The sequence below is a fragment of the Vulpes lagopus genome, chromosome 24 (assembly GCF_018345385.1).
Source record: "Vulpes lagopus strain Blue_001 chromosome 24, ASM1834538v1, whole genome shotgun sequence".
Lineage (NCBI taxonomy): Eukaryota > Metazoa > Chordata > Mammalia > Carnivora > Canidae > Vulpes > Vulpes lagopus.
Genome location: NC_054847.1, coordinates 22843545 through 22867328, shown reverse-complemented (window position 1 = coordinate 22867328; position 23784 = coordinate 22843545). Strand labels below are relative to the sequence as shown.

At 34.6% G+C, this 23784-nt stretch overlaps 1 protein-coding gene across 1 annotated transcript in view; it reads left to right on the top strand.

Moving 5' to 3' along the window:
• Nucleotides 1–23784, top strand: part of LRP1B (LDL receptor related protein 1B) — a 1815754-nt gene that overhangs the window by 1346697 nt on the left and 445273 nt on the right. Inside the window, exons 36-37 of the mRNA XM_041739937.1 lie at nt 14124–14258; nt 14834–14963. Coding sequence (XP_041595871.1) covers nt 14124–14258; nt 14834–14963 — 265 coding nt within the window. The remainder of the gene's footprint in view (nt 1–14123; nt 14259–14833; nt 14964–23784) is intronic.

The window sequence follows — 23784 nt, the reverse complement described above, 5'->3', positions numbered from 1 at the left end:
TCCTCTGGGAAACAGAGTCAAGACAGGATTAGATATGCAAAACCCTTATTGAAGAACAACTTGTGAGAAAAAATGAGGAGAGTTGTAAGACTACAGTGCAGGTCTGACTTATGCAAAAGATAGAAGGAAAAGGGGTTAGGTAGAAAATGTCTTAGACTGGTGTGGTTTCAGTAAAGTTTCAGGAAGGCTGATGGGGAGCCAAAGTTGCCCATCAGAGGAGTTTCACATGTTCCAGGAGTGGGACTACCATAACAACACTGCCTCACACAGTCATTAGCCAAGGGCAGTCTTGACACAGCATGGTGGTAGATCCAGAACACAGCAGCTGGGCCCATTTTTCAGTTACAAAATCTAAAGTTAGAGAACTGACAAGCTCATTTTTAGTAGTGAGGGGTTTCCTGGAACATTAGACTTTTAGCGCTAAGACCAGAATACTGGGCAAATTATGATGGTTGGTCATCCTAGCTGTGACAGTGTCATCACCACCACCATCATCATTATCATCATCATCAAATAAAATCCTAAATTCTTAGCACCGAAGCCATCTTTTCATTACAACAAATAAACTAGATGTTTTATGCAAATCGAAATAGGCTTTAAAACCTGATTTCTGACTATTCTCTGTCACTCTTTCATGTTCCAATGGACATCATGTTCCCTTATGTAATATTCTCAGAGCTTCTTCAAAGTATAGTTTTCCAAATGGATATAATCTTTCCCTTTCCTAGATTCTCATTATAATCTCTTTTTTTCTCCTAAGAAAATTATAAAATTTACTTGCTAGAAAACTATACAGGCAAGCTGAGATGCTTCATTAAGTCAAGAATACATAGTTATCTCTGTATTTACCACAATAAAGCATCTGTGCTATCCCCATTCATGTATCTCTGAGCACATTGCTCTTCTCTTAACAATCTATCTTCAAATTCTCCAAGGGAATCCAATCTTGTTTCCCCCTACTTTTCTTCCTTCCTTTTTTACTTCTTTATTTCTTTTCTTTCTAGATTTCACATATAAGAGAAATTATATAATATTTGTTATTTGTCATCTCTGACCTTTCATTTAACATAATGCCCTCAAGGTCCAATTCATTTTGTTGCAAATGGCAGGATTTCATTCATTTTTTTTTATGGCTGAGTCATAGTCCATCATATATAGAAATATAGTATATATTAGTCCATATATCACATCTTTTATATAAAGACTTTATTTATGATATATAGCATATAATAGTCCATATATTACATGTTTTTTCTCCATTCACCCACTGATGGGCACTTAGGTTATTTCCATTAGCTACTATATATATAGTACTGCAATGAACATGGGGGTACATATATCTTTTTTGAGTTAGCATTTTTGTTTTCTTGAGATTAAAAACTCAGAGTGGAATTGCTGGGTCATATGGCTGTTCTATTTTTATTTTTTGATAAATGTCCATCCTGTTTTCTATAGTGGCTTCCTCATTTGATAGTCAGATGGGAACAGGATCACAAGCATCCTTGGCCAATAGAGCCAGGTGGTCAAGAGATGTCCTCTGCGCAGCAGACACAAAAATCAGGGCACCAAATGTGTGCATAAGCTTCCTTCTAGGAGAGCAGAAAAGGTAGAAGAGAGTACACCCTCTTGCTCTCCACTAAAAGATCATTTTTAGTAGGCCCTGACAATCCTTGGAAACTGGTAAGAGGCTTTTTTTCTCCCCCTGTCAGCTGTGAGCAGATTGCTGAAACATCTCCTGAAAGATGTCAGAGGTCCACCTGGCCATTCAGACACCAGGACATACCTGGGGACATGGAGGGATATTAATGTCATCAATGGGTGATTCATAAAATTCAACACTCCTATTTTTGGTAAGCTTATAGGGCAACACACATGGCTAAGGAGAGGAATGGTAAATAAGTCTATTTTGCAAATATCTAGTAGCCCTAGTGTAGGAGACTGAACGATACTTGAGTGCTGAACAGGAGTGAATGTTTTGCTTGATATATTATAGTAAATAAAGTCTTTTTAAAAAAGATTTATTTATTTATTCATGAGAGACACAAATAGAGAGGGAGAGACATTAGGAGCCCAGTGTGGGATTTATCCCGGTTCTGGGATCATGCCCTGAGCCAAACGCAGATGCTCAACCACTGAGCTACTTAGGTGTCCCTGTAAATAAAGTCTTATTCATGGTGTGCATTGACTCAATCTGAAGTCCAATGGAAGAGGGCAGGTCCACTCACTAGACTTCCCCATATATTTATCTACCAGTCTGTCACTGTTTTTCTTTTAAAATCAAAGAGGCTTGGAGTTCAAGGAAATGTAGCAGGAGGAGAGAATATACACAAATCTACACACACACACACACACACACACACACACACAAACACATGCATACACAGCATATCTATATAGAAAGAATTGTTATATCTCTACTTTGATAATGGAAAACATTTCAAGTTAGCTACTTCAGAACAAGTCTTTGTCCTTGATCTACCCTTCTTAAGATTTGTATCACAAACTTTCTAAAACCATTTCATTTGTATTCTCGCTGAATGAAAATAGCTTGAGGAGTCTTGTCTTTCTTTATCTCTCTGGGATATATTACATTTTTAAAAATGTCCAAGTATTCCTAATTATTATTTTTATATTAAATTATATCTCTTAATTTACCTGATAATGTAAGGTGAAATGGGGATTTTTTTAAAATTTTATCCTAGCCTATCTTTAACCTTTTATCAGCATTAGGATAGTCTAATTCAGGTGAAAAAAATCACCCTCTTGCCTTTACTCCTTTAAGACTCTATGTTTTTAGCAAACCTGTTGCTAATTCTGCTGAGACCAAGAATATTACTATGTCTAGTATGTACCCTCCAAAGACTGGCTCAAGTAAATACTTTCTTTGTATCAAGGATTTTTCTTTGAGGGGGATTGGGGGTAATTTTGTGGTTAATATAGTATAGTTCAGGTAAAATTTTGTTGAAATTGTTGGATTTTCTTAGTTTCTGGCATGGGTAGGATACTGAGAGTGTCATTCAAGTTATATTAAAGATTAGAGATTATTTATATATTTTATTACCATTAAACTTTCTGAATTTGATTAGGAATGACAAAAGGAGAAATTCTTTTCAATCTGTTGGAGCACTTTTTAAACTTTCACGATGGAAACTTTGAAATATACATTAAAGGGTAGAGAGTAGAGTATGATGAGCACTCCATGTGTTCCATCACCTGTTTCAATTCATTATCTGTTTGTCTCATCTAATTCAAGGAAAACTGAGACATCATATAATTGCACTATGGAGTGTTGCTAAACAGTAAAGATGAATGCTATATATTTTTGTATATAGCTTGTCAAATGTCTTAATTTTAAATATTTAGGATTTCAAAAAGTGCTCTGATTCTTGAGCTTAAACTTTCTGGAACCATCTTTTGCTCATTTAACTTATAGTTGATATATAATGAAACATTATAAAGTGTTACTTACTATAGTTATATCCGGCCACTTGATTTTAATATTTTGCCTACGAGAGGATATATGGTTTCATAAATTGGACACTCAATGCACATTCTTTTGCTGATCTGATAATGGGCCAAACTATTGCTACCTTTTGAAATTACTTATTCCTGACAATTACATTTTATCTTACCATTCTTTGGAGGGTGTAGCTAATACTCTGCTATAATTTTTTTTACCATTTACTTGATTCTATTTGTATTATTATTAATTGTATATCAATGCTTATCAGTTATCAAATACAGAAAGCTGTAGATAGACATAGTGGATCCAAGATGAATAAAAACCAATTTCAGTCTACTGGAAAGGATGATGCATAAAAAAATGAGCTGTGCAGTGCTTTGTGTTAAGTACAGTTCTTAGAGATAAGCATGAGTTATTATGAGAGCAGCAAGGTGGACAATGACCTAGTCTGGGGTAGTCAAGAAGGCTTCCTGCAGGAGGAATGCATGAATCTTAATGTCTGAATATTGGATTCTTGGGAAAGAGGTTCAGGAAACTGACATGAGAAAAGGCATAGAAGGGAGAAATGATATGATGGATGTGTGTAGAGTGAGTGAGGGTGATTGCAAACAGGGCAGTTCTACTAGAGTCAAGATTGAGGAAGGAAGGTATAATAGACAAAAACCAAAGAAGTACTCCTGGGTTGAATCTTTTCCAAGAAGGAAGCAAGGTACACATCCTGTAACTAAATAAGTTAGTTAGATAGGAGAAAATAGTAGAACTGTTTGATTTACTTTTCCTTGTTTCTCTAAAAACTTCTATCATGCATGTTTCATGTATGTGTATATGTATAAGGGATGAAAAAAATACATATATATGTATATATTAAGGATGGATATTTTAATTGTTCTATTCAACAAAAATGTTTGGGGGCTACTTTTGATCATAGGTGGCCTTCTGTGACTTACTAAGGAATCTAAACTTCATCTTAGGGTCATGAGAAACCTAGAAACATGAACAGTGATAAGATCTGGTTTGCAGTTTAGCTAAATTACCTTGATCATTGTAAGAATGAGTTTGAGGAGAATAAAATTATAGGAAGGTAGACCATTTAGGAAGATGTCACAATAACTCAGAAGAAAGATGGTGAGGACCTGAATAAAACCATAGTGCTATAAGCAGACTAAAGAAAAAAAGATGTAGAAGAAGCAGTTAAAAACATGCAGAACTTAGTAATCGATCGAATGTGGGGATAAGGTAAATAGATGCAGAAAGAGTCAAGGATAACTCTCAACTCTTTAGTTTGGGTGATGAATTTTGTCCCTTTCATCAAATGAGAGAGCACAGGTAAAGAAGGAGATTGAGGGTAGCTCTGATGGGTTTATTTTCTGACATTGAATTTGACTCATACTTGATCATTCATTCATTGAGCTTTTGTATCTATGCAGCCCAAAGTATTACACTGGCTTCTGTGGAGCTAACTAGGAGGAGAATACATAGCCTTCTTTTAAAACGTACTCCCATCATAGGTCAAGAGACAATTGCAATTCACTAAGGAATGATGGGTAGCGTGTATGGCTACCAAGTACTTAGGAGAGGGTGATTGCTTCTCCACGAAGATTGAAAGAGGCTTCTTGGTCAATTTTGTATCTCCTATAATGCATATAGCACTCAATAAAAATTATCGATTTATATATATTTTTTCTATTCTTTAGCAAGGATTTGTTCATAAAAAGAATCATTATTTCTGAAAACCCAAGCAGGGCACATTTATAGACTGTTTTATTTTCATGTTGCCTACGATTCAATAGTGACATTAAACTAGAAAATAATTGTATAATAAGATTATTTTTTTAATTTAATTTATTTATTCATGAGAGACACAGAGAGCGAGAGAGGCAGAGACACAAGCAGAGGGAGAAGTAGGCTCTATGCAGGGAGCCTGACATGGGACTTGATCCGGGGTTTCCAGGATCACACCCTGGGCTGCAGGCGGCGCTAAACCGCCATGCCACCAGGGCTACCCTATAATAAGATTCTTATATCTTCTTTTCATCTATGATTTAAATGATACACATAAGCATTTAGAACACCAATTGGGAAAAATTGTTATTGATTTCTTAATAGTGTTAATAACAACTTCTTTCTGTTCTGGGGGGAAAAATGTATCTATATTTTGGCCTACCCTTAAGTACAGCAGACACTGACAATTTCAAGTAGAATCAATATCTGTGTAACTTCATAGAAAGTTAACTTTGCCTTTCTGAAAATATAAGATGCCACTGTGCTTCCAAATCAATGTTAAATTTTAATATAAAAATTCTTAGATGGTGAATGGAAATATACAGCAAAGTCTAATTATGTTTGATTTTCTACCTTTGTTATTTCCTTGAATGAGATTAACTAAAAATAGATTTTTCTCTTTTTGCAAATAAAATACCGAAATATTTTATCTATAGTTTTAAATTTATAAAAACAATTATATGTTAAATGAAGACCACAATAAAACTTCAAAAGCATATAAAATTACCAAATTGATTAGTTGTTACAGTTTTTATTTTATTATATCATATGCTTTGTGTTTTTAAATTTTAATAGTTGATGCTTTATTATATTATGTACTAGACAAAGACTGATTTATTTAATCCTCACGGCATCTCTATTATTACCTGTTTACCTACTGGGAAACTCAATAGGAATTTTAAGTAACTTGTGCTTGTCATAGAGCCACTAAGAAGTCCAGCTGAGATTTTTTATTCAGAGCATGGTACCCAAGCCTTTAGCTATTATGTTACATTCCTCTCTTCTGTAAACTTCTTAAGGTATTTTTTCATCGGAGGTGATGATGAAAAAAATGTATATATACGCAAATATATTTGCTGAGAAAGCCTTTGTTTTTAAGGTATACACTCCATCTTTGTCTGATTTACTAATTCAAGGCATAACAAAGAAACCAAACATATTAGAGGAATAATATTTTTGTCTTTCCTTATTCAAAAATAAAAGTGAAATCAGATGGCATCGTTTTCTGAAATGGGTTGATAGTTTCCTGAAGAAATGCCTGAGTAGGTGTCCCTTGAAGACATATCTATTCAACATGCTGTCTCAATTTTATAGCTTAGCTTTGAAAATCTAAAACAGAATAAATTAAAACAATTTCTCTTTGGAGCTGCAATTGGTCCTCTTCTATCTGAAGCCAATGAGACTGTGACAGCACATTTTAGTTCTCATATGCTACCTGAAAGTCAAAATTAGGAACGCAAGGGCTGTGAGGACTAACTTAATGCATGTGAAAAACAGCACGGTGCAATTGCTTTGAAGAGAAAAAACAGTGAATGCCTAAGAAAATGTGAAAGATTCTTTTTGTTACCCTGAGAGGAAACAGTTCAAAACCTGAAAATGGAATTGCTTTTATAATAAGTGTGTTTAATGCAAATTCCATTCAGGACACAAAAGCTAGACGGGCATGTATTTCTTATTTGATAAAGGAGTAATTTAAAAGAGAATGTACATTATCTAAGGTTTCATAACATTGTACCTTAAGGGGATTAAGATATCTAAAACCTTTGAAGTCTGCAGATTTTATTTTATTTACTCACAAGGATGGAGTTCTTTAGTGATTTGTTGCTCTAAGAAAATTGCCCATTAGCGTTTGTATTGATTTGCCTTTCTCAAAATGAAAGAAACAAATGTAATTCATTAGCACTTTATTATTGAATCCTTTTAATATGAAATATCGAGAACTTGGGTCCTTATTAACCTGCAAAATGTTTAAAGAAATGCTTTCAAAGTTGGAAAAGAATAGAAAGTAGAACTTAATTTGTATCTGTACCTAGATATCTGATGAATTCAGCACAGGCTGTCATCATAGTTTTTGCTCCCAAATCTACTTGAAATGCTCTTATTGTCCATCCTATTGTTGTGAAAATGACTGCATTTATTAAATTAGTTCTTTATCCCGACTAGGTTTCTGTCAACTATATTGATCATTTCTCCAAATGCTAATCCAAGTGCTACCCAGTCTTCAAGGATCAGTGAAAGCCTCACTTCTTCCCTGAGGTTTTTTCTGATGACCTTGATGCACCTTGCTTTCCTCTCGATTTCTATAGCACTCACAGTCTGCTCCTGTGGTTTCAACTAGTGTGCCATGACACTGAGTGTGTCAAAAATGGGGTGTGCCTGGAAAGTAGCAGGCATGCTAGTAGTAGCAGACCTTTCTTTTTTTATCATATAACTACTGCTTAAACAAGAAAAGATTTTGACTGAAAATACCAGTGTTTTTTATTTATTACTTTTTAATTATATACTTGTAAAGAATATATTTACTATATTAAGTACACACTAAACTAGAAATTCTTAAAAGATGAGGAAAAATAAGCAAAAGTCACTATTTAACATTTTCTTACACTATCTTGATTTGTTTGGTGTTTAGCCTTTCCCTACAGTGTGTATAGCTAACTCTAATATCATTTAATGTATAATGTATGATTTGAGAGTTAAAAAACGTGTATCTCATACTGAGTGGCTCATTCAGTTAAGTATTGGCCTTTAGCTCAGGTCATGACACTGAGATTCTGGGATCAAGCCCCACATCAGTCTCTCTGCTCAGTGGGGAGTCTGTTTCTCTCTCTTCCTCTGTGCATGCTCTTTCTCCCATTCTCAGTCTTTCTCTCAAATAAATAAATAAATAAATCATCTTTTTTTTTTTTTAACACATATATATCTTATCTTATTCTAAACATTACTGTATGTACTTTCAAAAATGTGGGAATGGCAGTAAAATAAACAAGATGTGAGGGAATGAGTCCTAAGGAAAAAAAGGGGGAAAAAAAAAAACATTAAGCTAGACATAAACTGTATGCTGTAAAATTCTGTATTTTTGCTGAAAGTTGGCAGCAAATACAATTTTGGTATTTCTAATAATCAGTACAAAGATAGGAATGCTGTCAATTTCAGGGCTCATAATGTCTGTATAATCTAAAAGAAAAGAATAAAGCTAACAGTACATACATACATTCATGGGGCAGAGGACAAATCACACATAGTTCAATAAAAAAACAGTTTATTGAGAATGGAGAAGAATCCACATAAAGTAATTTCCTTGAGCTGCCTTTTGATTTAGCTTGATTCAGGCATAGATTGAAGAACAGTGAGTCTTACAAGATCTGGGGCCAATGGCATATCAAAGATGCAAGTAGGACAGTTCCAAGGACCTGGAGGGGTTCCTGCAGGACCATCCAAGGTGGGAATCAAACATGAGCCAGTTGGAAGTGAAAGTAGAGTTTATTGAAGATATAGAGAGAGCAGATACAGATGAGCTGAGTGTCAGGGAGACTCATAAAGAAAAGGAGGGAGTCCCCTCTTTGCTTGGGATCTGGGGTTTGACTAGAGATTAGGGATCCAGGAACTGGTGAGAACAAGGACAGGGTCCAAGTGTCTTTCATAAATCACTCATTCCCTGAAGCCAGAAGTCTTGGTGTCAAGGTGCTTGGAGTCAGTGGTCTTGGAGAACATCTACCATGGCCCTGCCCAGTCACTCTTTAGATGTTATCTATTGTGCTGGAAGACTCCAAACATTGCATTGTCTCTGTCCCTTACAAGGAAGTAGTATGCTATTTGCATTACAAGGCATGTGTAGAATGGGATAGGGGTGCAGAATAGAAGCTGGAGCACAGGAAAAAAGAGAAAAAAAAAAACAGCTTTTTTTTTAAAGGGGTCCCTTCAGTTTCCCTGTCTCATCAGAAGCAACTGAACAAATTTAAAAATACACACACACACACACACACACATATACATACATACATACATACATATATATATATATTTTTTCCCCCCAATTTAAAGATTTCCAACTGGAGATAAAAAAAAATCCCAAATGTGGTATTCTGGAAATGGTGTCAGGACTATTGCATTTAAATTGTGTAAAGGCACACCTGTTGCTGAGGTTGGGGACAATAGGTATAGAGGGTTTCTTTTTGGACACTGAGTAATCTGAAAGGGAATGGAATGATAAATTGAGATGGGAGGAAAAGGTGTGGAAGACAAAGTGTGAGGCCAGAGTTGTCACTGAAAAACCAGCGCTTGTGGCCATGACCAGAGCATTTTTTAGTATAAGGTATCTAATGTTAAGTTTGAAGATTTTATCTCCCAATCCCATGCTTCCATAAATTCTGTTGTACTATTTGTATTTTATGTGTGGGTGGGATTCTAGGAAGTGGATCAGGGAAAAAGGCTGAATCCAGTATTTGAGTTGAAATGACTGACACAGACCAGAAACAAAATACAGCATTGAGATGTATGATTAGAAAATGTAGAAGTGTTATGAAATGTGTTAGAAAATGTAGAAGTGTCCAAAGTCCAAAGCAGTCTTTGGATAACCATTCTTCCCAAAAATTACAAAGTGATTTCTGAAAGAACAAAAAATAGGGTTTGGGTTAGAGGTAACCATTATGTGTGTCAAAGTTTTAGAATGGAATGTTTGGAGGCCATTATCTTAACTAAACAAGAGAATTAATGAATTGCATGCCTTAAGGCAGCCTTTGTAAATGGAGAAACAGATTCCTGGACCTACCTATTAAGGTAGGTTTATTTTTAATTGAATTCCAGAAGTGAACTCCATGACTACAAGGACTGTCCATCATGTTCACCATAACTCCTAAGCCTATAATAATGTTTAGCACATACTAAATATTCTATGAGTACCTGTTAAATAAAGATAAAGTTAAAAAAATCATATTTTGGGATAAGTATCAGAACAGTTATGATAGTCTTTCCTTTCTATATTTATATGTATTTCCATTTGTATTTTTGTAGTTTGTTATGAACTTTCAGCCTGATTTTATTCCTAATTAAAACATTCTTGACATAATTTATGCTTATTTGCAGATATTCCCAGATATCAGAAAAAATATTGGTGTTTTTTTTTTGAAAACATATTCCTATATATTAGTGAACCTAATCCATTTAAGAGTGTCTAGGTATGAAGTATGTATGTGAAAGAATTGCTAAGAAAGGGATTTGGATATGAATGACTATTTTAATTCTTCTGTTTTTTGGTCCTCCTTACTGTATCACCACATGATTTATTTGCTCACTAATCTCCCAAATATATCTAGTAGAAATATTACAAGGAAACTTCTCAGTTCCTCAGTGCCTGAGTTAGTGGATTTGACCACTTAGAGGTACCTTCAGCATTACAAATTAATCTATTCAAAAAAATGAATATTCATGAAGTGTCTACTGCACATGTGACCACATTGGTAAAAGTTGGGTCAATTGCAATCCCTCCATATGAATTATCTGACAGTCTATTTCTTTCTCTTTTCTTGAAGATTTTATTCATTTATTTACACAGAGTGAGCAAGAGTAGGATAGGGGCACAGGGAGAGGGAGAAAAGATTTTAAGCGCACTCCAGCTGAGCAGAGCCTAATGTTTGCTGGACTCCAGGACTCTGATATCCTGACCTGAGCTGAAATCAAGAATTGGACACTAGCCAACTGAACCATTCGAGCACCATTCTCACAGTCTGTTTCTAAGAAGAAATGCAGAGCCCCAATTTCAGCTCCATATAACAAAACTTTATGCAAGATGTAGTGGTATAGAAAGAATGTTTCCTAGTTATATGGAATAGGATTTTGCAGGCTGGCAGAGCTATAATACGGTAGCACAAAACTAAGTTTCTCATACAAAATAGGGTATTTTTTTTCCTAAAAATTGTGAAGATTATCATGAATGTTTTCTTTGAACTCTTACAAAATTACTTGCCTGTACTACTTATGCTGCTCATGGTACACGATTGTGAATCGTTAGTCACTTTTTTTTCATGTGCATACCTTCTCCTTATTGAGCTTATAAAGCTTCTCATGGCAAAAGCTGTGTCTTCCCTGTACCTCTTTCCAGCCAGTCTTTGGATAGCATAACACATTCATTCATTTATTCACCAGAAGTTTACTTTGAGCTTACTGTGTGTCAGGTATTATCATTCCAGGTGCCAGGGATAAAGCAGTGAACAAAATAAAGTTCCAACCCTCACAGAGATTACATTTCCATGAGATAAGACAGACAGACACTGAAGAAACAAGCCAACACATACATAATGGGTTCAACAGTAATAAATGTTATGGACAAAAATAGGTTTGGTAAGGGGTGAAGAGCATGGCAAGGAAATAATTTTTTTATAGAGTGGTCAGGGAAAGTTTTAATAAGAAGGGATGATATTTGAGGTAAGATGGACGTGTGCAAGTACCTGAGGAAAGAGTTTCCAAACAGAAAGAGTAATGTAAAGAACCTTAGACTGTTAGTGTTTGGTTTGTGTTAGGAAGAGGAAGGTCCGTTACCAAAGATGATGAGTGAGGGGAAGGACGTCAGGTAAGAGAGGGTTGAAGAATATGGGTAGATCATGAAGTTCATGGGAAGGAATTTCAATTTCACCTTGGATGAGATGGCAAATGATTAGAGAGTTTGAGTGGAGAGGAAAGAAATGATCTTGTTTACTTTCTAACAATGGTCCCTAAGTAGAGAAACGACTGGGGAGGAAAGGGGAATATGGAGGCAGAAGTGAAGCTGGGCAATAAGTTAGAAGACTCTTTGCAATATAATTGATCTTGGACAATGCGGGGGTTAGAGGCACTGACCTCTGTGCAGTATAAAAATCTGCATATAACTTTTGACTCTCCCAGAACTTAACTACTAATAGCCGAACTGACTAGAAGCTTTAGCGATAACATAAACGGTTGATTAACCCATATTTCGTATGTATATTGTATATATTAAATACTGTATTCTTACAATAAAGCAAGCTAGGAAAAGAAAATGTTATGAAGAAAATCATATGAGAAATACACTTGCAGTACTTTGCTGAGTTTATTTACACTGTAAGTTTATGTCATCTGCTTACAAGATAAATCATCAGTGACATATCAATATTGTTCAATATATTTATTGAAAAAATATGTGTATAAGTGGACTTGCATAGTTCACACTCAGGTTGTTCAAGAGTCCACTCTACTTCAGGCAAGAGTTAATAGTAGTTTGGATACCACTGTAAGTAGCAGAGAATGTGAGAGGTAGTTGGGTGATGGATATGATTTGAAGGAAGAATAAAAAAAGCCAAAAATACTTGGTAATAGATTGAATACAAGAGTATTTGGGTGATGGATTAGATGTGAAGTTTGAGAAAAAGTAATCAAGGATAATAAGAAGTTTTTAGCTCAAGAAACAAAAGTTGGAGATGCCATCCATCATATATCATCATGGCATGTGGAGTTGTTATGTGGAAGACTGCAAGAGAAGAATGTTTCAGGTAGAAATCCAGAATTTGTCTTTTGTATACATAGATTGCCTTCTCTCTGTACAAGTGGAGAATCAAAGTAGGTAGTTAGATATATGGTAGTTAGATATTTGCAAAAGAGGTTTGGATTTGGCATAATGCTTAGTATTGATGCAAAAATAATACTTTTTGTTGTTCATCGATTCAATATTTCAAAATGAAACATGTTAACTAATACTTTTAAAGAATTGGAAAAATCAAGCAAGTTCTTGCTTTCCAGATATATATTTGAAAATGGTATCTATTCTGCTTCAAACAATTATATATTTGACTTACCATTCTTGCGAACAGGGGGTTTTGGAATCTTTTTCCAATTAGGCAAAAGAATTTAGACTATATTTTATTTGAAATGGAATCTCAAAACTTACTGATAAATGGCTTTATTATACTAATTGCTTTTTCTTTATTTCCATAGTCTGTCACTGTGCCAGAGGGAAATTATATTGGCCTTAAAGGATTTGTTCTTCAAATGGCCACGTAGGTCACAACACGAAAACTTACTTAGTTGGTGGCAAATTTATTATTTAATGATTTGTCCCCAGTGTCTTTCTGGTGGCTATATTTAAAATCATTGGTCTATAATTGCTACCCTTTATGCATATGCATGCACATATATTTCATTTATAATCTTTAGACACATTTTTCATTCAAATATTCAAAAAGCACTGTTATTTAAAGACTCTACAATAGCATAGAGCCATTTTTCAAGTATTCTTAAGCCCATTTGTACAATGAGAGTTTGAAAAATAATGTAAGGAGTTTGTAGTTGACATTTGGGAAACTAGTACCTCAGAAGGAATAATTGGATGCTAGGGCATTTTTAAAGCTTTATACATTTTGAATGACCTTATGCTTAAAACACTCTCAATATAGTTGAAATACCCTTATGTTTCTTTCCATTATCTCTCTACTTTGAGACTTTGTTGATTATCTCCAATAGTATTCTTTTTTTTACTTAGAGAACTCAGACACAGATATAGGTGTGAAGAGAAAAACTGTGGTCCAAAATAGCATGGTTTGATATCAAGGTTGCAAAAGAATGTGAGATAAGTATTTATTGAGTTAAAATGAGTAGGAAAATGGAGAAAAAATAATCAAGGATGATAGTATATTTCAAAAGTACTTTTCAAAAGCCTTTTGACTAGGTTCTTTCATGTTGTTTTAACATCTTTCTTGCTATTTGTGTTAATAAATTGTCCTGAAGAATATTTATATAGCCTGGTAAACCCAGAATGATAACCCCCCAAATACTAATGCAATGTAATCCTAATGCATATATCGATACCTTTTTATAGTGTATGTGTGTGTTTTTTTGTTTTTTGTTTTTTTTTTTCTTTCTGTCTTACCCATAGAAAATGATACCATCTACTGGACAGACATGGGCTTCAATAAAATTAGCCGAGCTAAAAGAGATCAGACTTGGAAAGAAGATATCATTACCAATGGCTTGGGAAGAGTGGAGGGGATAGCTATTGACTGGATTGCTGGTATAATCCATGGCTTTTTCTGTTCTCGTTTCTCACCTATTTTGTTAGGGTCTCAATCTCCTTCATAAAAATTCTGTTTCCAACTCATCACAATTTTTTTTTGTACTTCTAGCCACAGGGATAAATAGTCTCTTTTGCTCTTGACTTCATTCTTTCTAATGCTTTTGAGCCTTTAGACAAGTGTTTTTATGCAAAAGTAGAGTATGTAGTGTTAACTATGCCCAAATCTCCTGGGAACTGTGAGGCAGGTAAACAAAAGTGTTAGAAGTTCTCTTTTGCCTGGAGTCAGTAGAAAGTTAAAATAGATCCCTTCTTTAGGTGAGAGAAGTTTCAACTTATTTTTAGCATATAAGTGTATCACTATGTGGTTTAAACTACAAATATGCAAGATTAGGAAGTATTTGCATATGAGTTTATTTACAGATTTCTGGTTAGAAAATGTACACATTAAGAAATATAGGAAGTAAATGATTTCTTGATTATATGTGAATGTTCAGAAAGTTACTTTTAGCCATAACAAATTAATAATTTTCTTTCTTACAACCATGTTATAAACATATCTGTATTTCTCCTAGGTAACATATATTGGACAGATCATGGTTTCAACTTAATTGAAGTTGCAAGACTCAATGGTTCTTTCCGTTATGTAATTATTTCCCAAGGCCTGGATCAACCAAGATCTATTGCTGTGCACCCAGAGAAAGGGTAATTTTAAGCTTTACATATATCTTGAGTTTTTTTATATATATATATCTTGAGTTTTAAGTGAGTTTTCTTAAGTTTCATTTAAAAAAATGATGTCCATATTAATATTTATTTTCAGGTTATAATGTTTGAAATGAAATTCAATATTTTACCTAAGCAAAAAAAAAAGTTTATTTTAACTCTGTGATGTATATTTCGGAACACATTTGATGGGGTCATATTTATTATGCAGTTCTTTAATGTATGTGTAAATCCAAGTAAGTATACCAAAATGTTTCTAGGTTCTCAATTTGAATTCTGCCCTACAACTGTTTACAAAGTGGATACTCACTTATTTGCTGAATGATTGGTATCCAACCTCTTCTTCAATATTTCTAAACTTCAGTTTCCATTTATAAATCTATCATTGCCAAAACATGTTCATCCCAACCTCTGTATTTTTTTTGCCTTGAGTTCCAGATAAATATGTCTACCTACCTTTTTGACATCTCCATTTTTCCATTTGGATGTTTCATAGGCACTCTGTGCATATCTAAAATTGAAATGAATTCAATTTGCCATCAAGTTCTGTTAATATTTCCTTTCTAAATATTACCAATCTACCACTCTCCATCTTTGCAACTTCCATTCTAATTAAATCTGTTATCTTACACATACAACACTGCAATAACTTCCCAGTTCATTTCCTAACATCATTAAGGGCTACAGTGATTCTTTTTTTTCTTTTACTATAATTCTTGCTTAGATCTTTTCAAGGGATCCATCCCCATTGACTTTTGTGTAAAGCCCAAAATTTCTGTTGTGATACTTTTTTTAAAGATTTTATTCATTTATTTATTTTACAGAGAGAGTGAGTGGGTGAGGGGAGGAGAAGAGGGAGAGGGACAAGCAGACTCTGTGCTGAATGTAAGTTCCATGTGGGGCTCAATGAGGGGCTTGACCTCATGACCCTGAGATCACAAACTGAGACAAAATTAACAGCCTGATGCTCAACCAACTGATCCACCCAGGCTCCTCTATTGTGATTTTTTTGTGTGTGTGTGTGATCTTTCTTAATCAGATCTTATGCAAATGTTCAATCTCAAACTCCTACTGTTGTTTCTTTGGTATCTCAGTCAATCTCTCTTGGACTACGTAGTTTTAAAAATATTTTCAGATATTTCTTATTCTTTTCTATTCCCATCCTTTGAAAAACCTCTTTCCTTTATTGGCAGTGCTTTCCTTACGACTTTTACTTTGCTAAATTTTATTTATCCTTCTCTGGCTTTGTAAACAGATTAGATTGTTCTATTCTATGACACCAAAGTACCTAGTACTTTCATTTTTTATAAATTCCATGCACAATATTTGCTTATTTGCTTATATTTATTTGCTTAGTAGCTCTATATTTTCACTGGACTGGATGATGTCTCCATTCTTCACTGTGCTATGAGGAGAATAGACATGTGTGTTTGGTTCATTTCTCTATTTCCAGGTCTAAGTACATTGGCTGGTAAAGAATAAGTTGTTGACTGATAACTGCTTTTCTCTTAGTCAATAATTTAGAAGTAGTCTTACTATAAAACTTTATATAACTTGCCACCATTGTTTTTCTTTCATTGCTAGTATAATTTTGGCTTCAAAGTTTTTTGCTTGCTTGTATTTAAAAGGTGAAGATTTTTATGTTGATTGAACTCCTTTTCATTTTGGAGAGGTAGAAAAGTGAACCCTGATGTATTAGATACACAGTGTAAAAACATCGATTTAGAATGAAGGCAATCTATGAAAAACATCAAATCAACTATCGTGAAACTTTGCAAACTTTCTTATTTGTTATAGGTTGTTTGTAGCTTTTCTAATATCATCATTTGCTTCAGTTTCTTGACAAATGCTATAAAGTTAAGTCATTGTATTAATATAGTGAACAAGGAAACAAAAAGATTAATATAGGAGAAAGAAATAACCTTGACAATTTGTCACACTTCAAGCTAAGATTACAATGTAAAAGTTAAGAAACCTTCATTGGTTAAGAATGCTCTTGGATGCAGAAATTTAGAGCATAAGTCTATAGGAGTTTTTCTCTCTTTTTCAACTGTTATCTTTACTAGCCTATTTTCTGTTTTAGAATTGCTGTTACAACACATCTGATATATCATTGGGAGTATGTTTACACTTAAGGAGAAGGGGGAGAAGATAAAACACCTATTCCTTGCCAGATCATATTTGGGAAGAGAAACATCTTTATGTCAATTTGTTTGATATCTGTTAGCCAGAAATATCTTAGATTGACTAATCTAAGGATGGACATGTAACCCAGAATTGGGAATGTAACCAGGGGAAAAGAGTTAGCCAAAGAAAGGGAAGAGATTATTTTGACATATTTAGATGAATTATGTTTTATCTCATGGACTGGTATAAGGTCCCAGGTGAAACAGTATATACAGCAAACTCAGTTTCTCAAGAAAATCAATTTCTATTAACGGGGCAGATCTTGTGGAGGTGAATTTCAAAGAGACCTTATGAGAAAGAAGGAAACCAGTCTCTTGATTTTTCCATTTTAGTAGTCATTCCAATACACGTTCCTTTCTTCGTTCTTTTTCTCTTGACACCTTAATGTTGGAGTTCCCCAGGGCTCAGTCTGGTGTTATTCTCTTTGGTAGCTTCATCCCACCTAAATGTTAAAGACTTTAAAATGTTGATAGCCAGATCATACCTCACTCTAAACTCTAGATTCTTATGTTTTTATGTACTACTTTTTCAACATGTTCAATTACAGATCTGTGACAGATTTTATTTTCCAAGGTGATTACAATAATATCTGCCGTTCCACATGCTCTTGTTAAAATGTGACATTGACTCTTCCAAACAGAGAAGTGGAGCATCTTTTCCATATGCTTGAATTTTAGTAGGTCTATGGCTATTATGGAACTGATACTATGTAAAATCTGAGGATATATCATAAAAGAAAACAAAATTTCAACATAATTCTCCTGAGGCATTCTTAGAAGCCAGCCACTCTGCTACGAGGAAGCCATGAAGCCATAGGTGTTCCAGCCAAGAACCCTAGCTAAGGTCTGAGCTGACAGCCAGCACCAATTGCTGGATCTGTTGAGTGAGTGAACCTAAATGAGTCTAGCCTCTAACTGTTATGTCACCTCAGACTTGGTGGTATCACCGTGAATATGAAGAAGGAATGAGTTGTTCCTGCTGAGCTTTGATCAAATTGCAAATGCAGAAGCAATTAAGTTATTGTTTTAAGCCTTTTTGTTTGGAGGGTTTTTCTAGTAGCACTAGGTAATCAAAAGAAGATCCACCAGAAATCTTAACCTTAGCAGATGAACTGCATCTTCTTCACGATTATGAAGCCTCCATTAGTTGCTGCCAGTTCTATTATTTCAGGTGCTTGTGTCAGAATACTTGGTATGATCTTTGGTGTCTCTCTCATATACCCTATATCCAATATACCAGGAATTCTATTCCTATTCCCCTTTTACTCTGTTTAAAAGCTTGCAGCAAACCTAGAGTGGTATTATTTCCTCCATTTAACAGATAAGGAAACTGAGTTAGCTATTTTGAGTAATTACTCTGCTATCAAGTTGATATTTGGGAGAGTCAAGTTTTCCGAAACTCCAAAATTGTACTACATTATATGTACATGTATGTCTGTGCGCTATATATTGCACATATGCACATATATTGGTGAACATTATGAAACTTAATAACCAAAAATATTAAGCATTCAAGAAAACAGTTTTAACAGTTTCAGGATTAAATTGCACTGAAAATTTAAAGGTTATAACTGTAAGTTAAAGAGAGAATAAGCCATAATGAGAAAATACTGGAAAAAAATAGGAGAGGAGGTTATAAAATAATTTTGAGTTGGTTGCAACTTCCCCCTTCCTCTGTAGAGCCCCTTGGCTACAACCATGTGACCATGGATTTATGCCATTGCATATTAAGATTGTGAAGGGAGAGGGTGCTTTTGTTTAATTCCAACAATATAACACATGACTAAATTGATGTCTACATCACACTCATAAACTTGAAAATAAAAATATACTCTTCCAATATGATAGTATTTTAAAAATCTTTTTAAATTATAATTTATAATCAAGCAATAAATCATTATATCCTCAATAGAGAAAACTTGATCAATTACTATGTTGTGGATAATTATTCTAATGGTAGGAGCAAATATAATTTGAATGTTATGGAATCCCAGAGATATGCAGGAAATTAGTTTGTTTCTAATAAAGAATTTCTTCCCCTTGTATTTGTAATAAGTGCAGCACTTCATTTGTATGGTAGAGAGTGTCTTGTGCCTGGCCTATTACAGATTTACGCAGTTCAATTTAGTAGACCTCTTGCTGCTGCTACTTGCCAATCTGTAGGTTTTTTTTTTTTTTAATGTTTTGTTGAAACCTAGTACATAACCTCAAGTTGTTGTGCCTAGTATATAACCTCAAGTTGTTGTGTTGTACCTGGCACAACAATAAGAAGATACTTATCTTCTTTAAGTATATTTTTGTATCTCCACAGCCATCTTAGCATAAAAACATACCTCCTTCTCTCTAGGATGATTGAGAACATCAGGCAAAGCAACCCACATATACTCCACTTTCTGTCAGTTTATTAAAAAAATATATGTATTGAGTGCAGCACACTGTGTAAGAGATCATGTTAAGGCATCTCCATCTCCTCTTCAGCCTTCAGTTCAGTACATCTTGACAAAATAGGACTGCTTACTGCATGAAAGACACTGGTGGGCACTGTGAATATGATGGTATAAAAATAAGATGCTGCTTCCATTCACAATGAGTTATCTGTTTAAGCTTACAGTTTTTTTTTTAAGCTTGCAGTTTAAACAAATACAAAATTTCAGTTAAAATTAAGTCTCATATTGTGCCATGAGATTCTTTTTCAGGTATAAAATGACTAGACCAATATGACTCAAGCCTAAATCTTATGTTAACATAATTTCTATAAGATCTTTATGAAGTTACATTGAGTTTTGAAAAACAAGAGATTTGGTATAATCAGAGTAGGTAGTCATAGGGAAGGTAGTAGCAGCAATAGTGATGTTTAGTAGAGGTTTTATGGAGAAGACTTGAAGGAGAGAGGTTTCTGAGGTAGAGTAGGAATATATTACTTGAAGAATAGAATAATCAAAGCATTGGTGGTGGCAAAGAGAGGCCATTGGCAAGAGTATACCTACATAGGGAAGAGCCGAGATGTAGCTGGGGCCATTAAATAGGCAATAGTATTCCCCACATATTAACGAAATTACCATGAAGACACATTCCCCACTTTACTAAGTAGAATCTAAAATGGTCCTAGACTCTCTTTCCTAAGCCTTTTCCCTGCCCCCAAAGCCCGTAAGCAATGCTCAGAAGTGTAGTGAGTTTATTGAAATTGTAGCATGCTTTAAATTAAGGAACTCATAGAAATAGTTATCATCCTAGAGAGAGCGTTATGAGGAGGGGTTGTTTTTTTACCCGCAAGCCAAGTAATGGACAGAGCTGGAGACAAACATGTAAAAGAGAGACTAAAAAAAATAGAAAAGAGCAATAAATTAAAAACAAAGAATGAAAGAAAGAAAGAAAGAAAGAGTGTTATGAGGAGGGGGTTCTTTTTTTACCCGCAAGCCAAGTAGTGGACAGAGCTGGAGACAAACCTGTAAAAGAGAGACTAAAAAAAATAGAAAACAGCAATAAATTAAAAACAAACAAAGAAGGAAGGAAGGAAGGAAGGAAGGAAGGAAGGAAGGAAAGAAAGAAATGAAAGAAAGAAAGAAAGAAAGAAAGAAAGAAAGAAAAGAAAGAAAGAGAACGAAAGAAAGAAAAGAAAAAGAAAGAAAAGAAAGAAAAGAAAAAGAAAAGAAAAGAAAAGAAAAGAAAAGAAAAGAAAAGAAAAGAAGAAAAGAAAAGAAAAAAGAACTTTCTCTTTGCAAGTTCTTGGGCCAGCAGGAGTCTGATCAAAGTTGGAGAGAGAGAGGAAAAAAATCTTAAAATACATATGAAATATCAGTTTGGATTTAGAAAAATCCAGTCTTTTATGCCTAAAAAAATTAATCCTAACAATATTATTATTTTTTTCTTTTAACTAAAATTGTTTTGGAATCCTGGATTCTTCCTAGGATAGCATGTTCTGGAGAAGAGATATTTAGTAGAATATATGGAATTGAGAATTGGATATGTATAAATTTACTTCAGTTTATTTTAACAGTTTAACTGTTAGTCTAAACTAAACAGTTCAGACTCTGCAATAAACCATGGTATAGATGAGATTACTCAAGAAAGAGTACAGAATATAGAAATGTAAGGATAAAAAATGGAGAACGTTTTTAATCAGGGGATGAAATGATTAAGAGAAGAGAAAAAGAAAATCAAGAATAAGGCAAAAGAAAAATGCTCATTTCAATCCTCAGAAAATCACTATATCATAGAAGTCAAGGGAAGACAGTTCCAGGGAGGAAAGTGTGCCAGCAATAAAGAGCTTAGGAAATATTAAAGCAGAGAACAGAACATGCAGTTGATAATGAGGATGATGTTGCTAATTGTTATCAATTTCAGGAAATTGGTAAAGACAGAAGCCAAATATAAAGAATGACTAAATGAAAGATAATTAGAATGTAGAGCTTGCATATTTCATTGACAGTGACAGAAACTTGGATAATGAAGGGAAAGAGGGAACAATAGATGTTGAGAAGATAGTAGGGTATTGAGGAAGTTTTCGTTAGTGTAGGAGTCAGGGGATACTCCACATGTTCATAGGCAGAGGGTAAGAAACTGAGAAAAAAACAATTCCCGGGAGGGTAGGAGGAACTTGGACAGGAAGAAGCAATAGGGTGGGGAAGGAAGAATAGTGGACCAGAAAGCAGATGGACAAAATTTGTGTCTTACATCAGGTATTCCAGAAACAGAGCCTGGAATGAAAATTCAATTCAGGCAATGGGAGAGAAGCAGGATAGGAAACAAAGATTCAACTCTGAGCAAAGTCCAGGTCTCAGCTGATTACTTAGGGAGTGCTGGAGTCTAAAACTCACTTGAGAGTGAGGGAGCTTGGCTTTCAAACTGCCACCCAACCATTCATTGGATGAGGGCCACCCTCGGGAGACCTACAAGATCTCAGCACTGCTTGTGAAGAAGAGCTGCTAGTGGCTGTTCTCTCAAGAAAAGTGCCTGTGGGAATTGTTAGAGACAAAGGATACAGAAGCTGGGCACTGGCGATTATAGAAATAGGAAACAAAATCTGAGGACGTCTAGGTGGAGCACCAACCATGTCCACTACAGATTAGAATCCTAGCTTGGATTTCTCCTACCTCTGCAATCTTTTGAAATACCTCGTTCTCAAATGTCCATGTCGTTTTTGGTTATTGGAAGGATTAAATGAGGTAAATTTAAATGGGAGGATTGAATTAGGGGAATTTCTCTTCCTCTTCTAGTTTTGGACATGGAATGAAGAAACAGGATGCTGCAATAAAATATATCTTAGCAAATACATTAGTGAAATTGAAGAAACTCATAGGCGATGGTCAATATGAGAAAGGTTAGCAGCTTTGAGTGGATAGGTAGTTTTGCTGGAACTCTTGTGGTGAATAAAATATGAATAAAAGGACTTACAGCAACATAAATTTAGCTGGGATGGAGTTCCAGAATCTAATTAGTATGTTTCTATGACCTTGAGTAATAATATTCAGCAGGTAAGCAGTAGGAAAAAAAAAAAAAGCCAGAAAGGAAGCAGGTGGCGACAGATTCAAAGTTGGATTGTAATGGAATACCCATGAGTTGCCAGTCAGGAGCTGAGGTCTAGAAGTTAGTGAATCATGGAAACCAAGAGCAGCGGGTTAAAGTCAGAGTAAGAAGTAAGGACGTGAATGACAAAGACAACTCTATAAATTAAGAGATGATTTCAGAATTGGTAAAATTGGAAATAGAGCAGTCTTATGTGGTAATTAAGATGAGTGTGTGACCCTGCTTATGTAAGGCAGAGGCAAAGGAGGGATGCAGGTCCCTGGAATAGATGAGGTGAACATGAGCTGAGATGTTCACAAGGTCATCAGCATAAGTCATAAAGTCCCTAAGAATGACAGCAGTGGAGGGAGAAGATGGCAAATTTTACAGTTAGTAATAAAGCAATTAAATAAATTTGGTGGTTAATTGTGAGAGTGATGATATGGAGAAATCGGATATGTGAATTTATGCTGTGAATGTTTTCAAATAACCTCAGAGAAAGTTTTCTTTCTTACTTAAATCTTCTCCACTTTAAATTTTTCAAGTATCTCATGCAGTAACTCTTCTGTCATTTTTAATCAGTTCTTTCAATGAAGCCTTTTTTTGGTTTTCAAATAAGATCTGATCTCTCTCATTAGAAAAATGATAAATAAATAAAATAACTACTCCCCACAAAATGCCTAATGTCTTATTTCTCTCTACATGTTTACTTCCCAACTTCTTAGAATAGAGAAGTTCTGTTCCTTCCAGAATTGTTAAAATTTATCCATAGCCAAATTAAAAGATTTTTCCCCCAGATTTCATACCATTTACCTTTTCTTTGACATATTTCTCCATTGATTATCCACTCAAGAATTTATTTCCTCTGTTACCTTCTCTAACTCTGAGTCTCCTTGCTCTCCCGCCCCCACCTCCATACCTCTTCTGCACATCTCTCTCCTCATCTAAGTTTGGTATGCATTCTCTCTCTTGATATATTTATCCTTCAAACCATATTTTCACGTTTTTCTTACAAATCATTACATTACATCCAAAATCTCATGTTCATGTCTTCACTTATATTTCCATTTTTCTTTAGAAAATCTTTGAATGTGCACTGTCACAGAAAT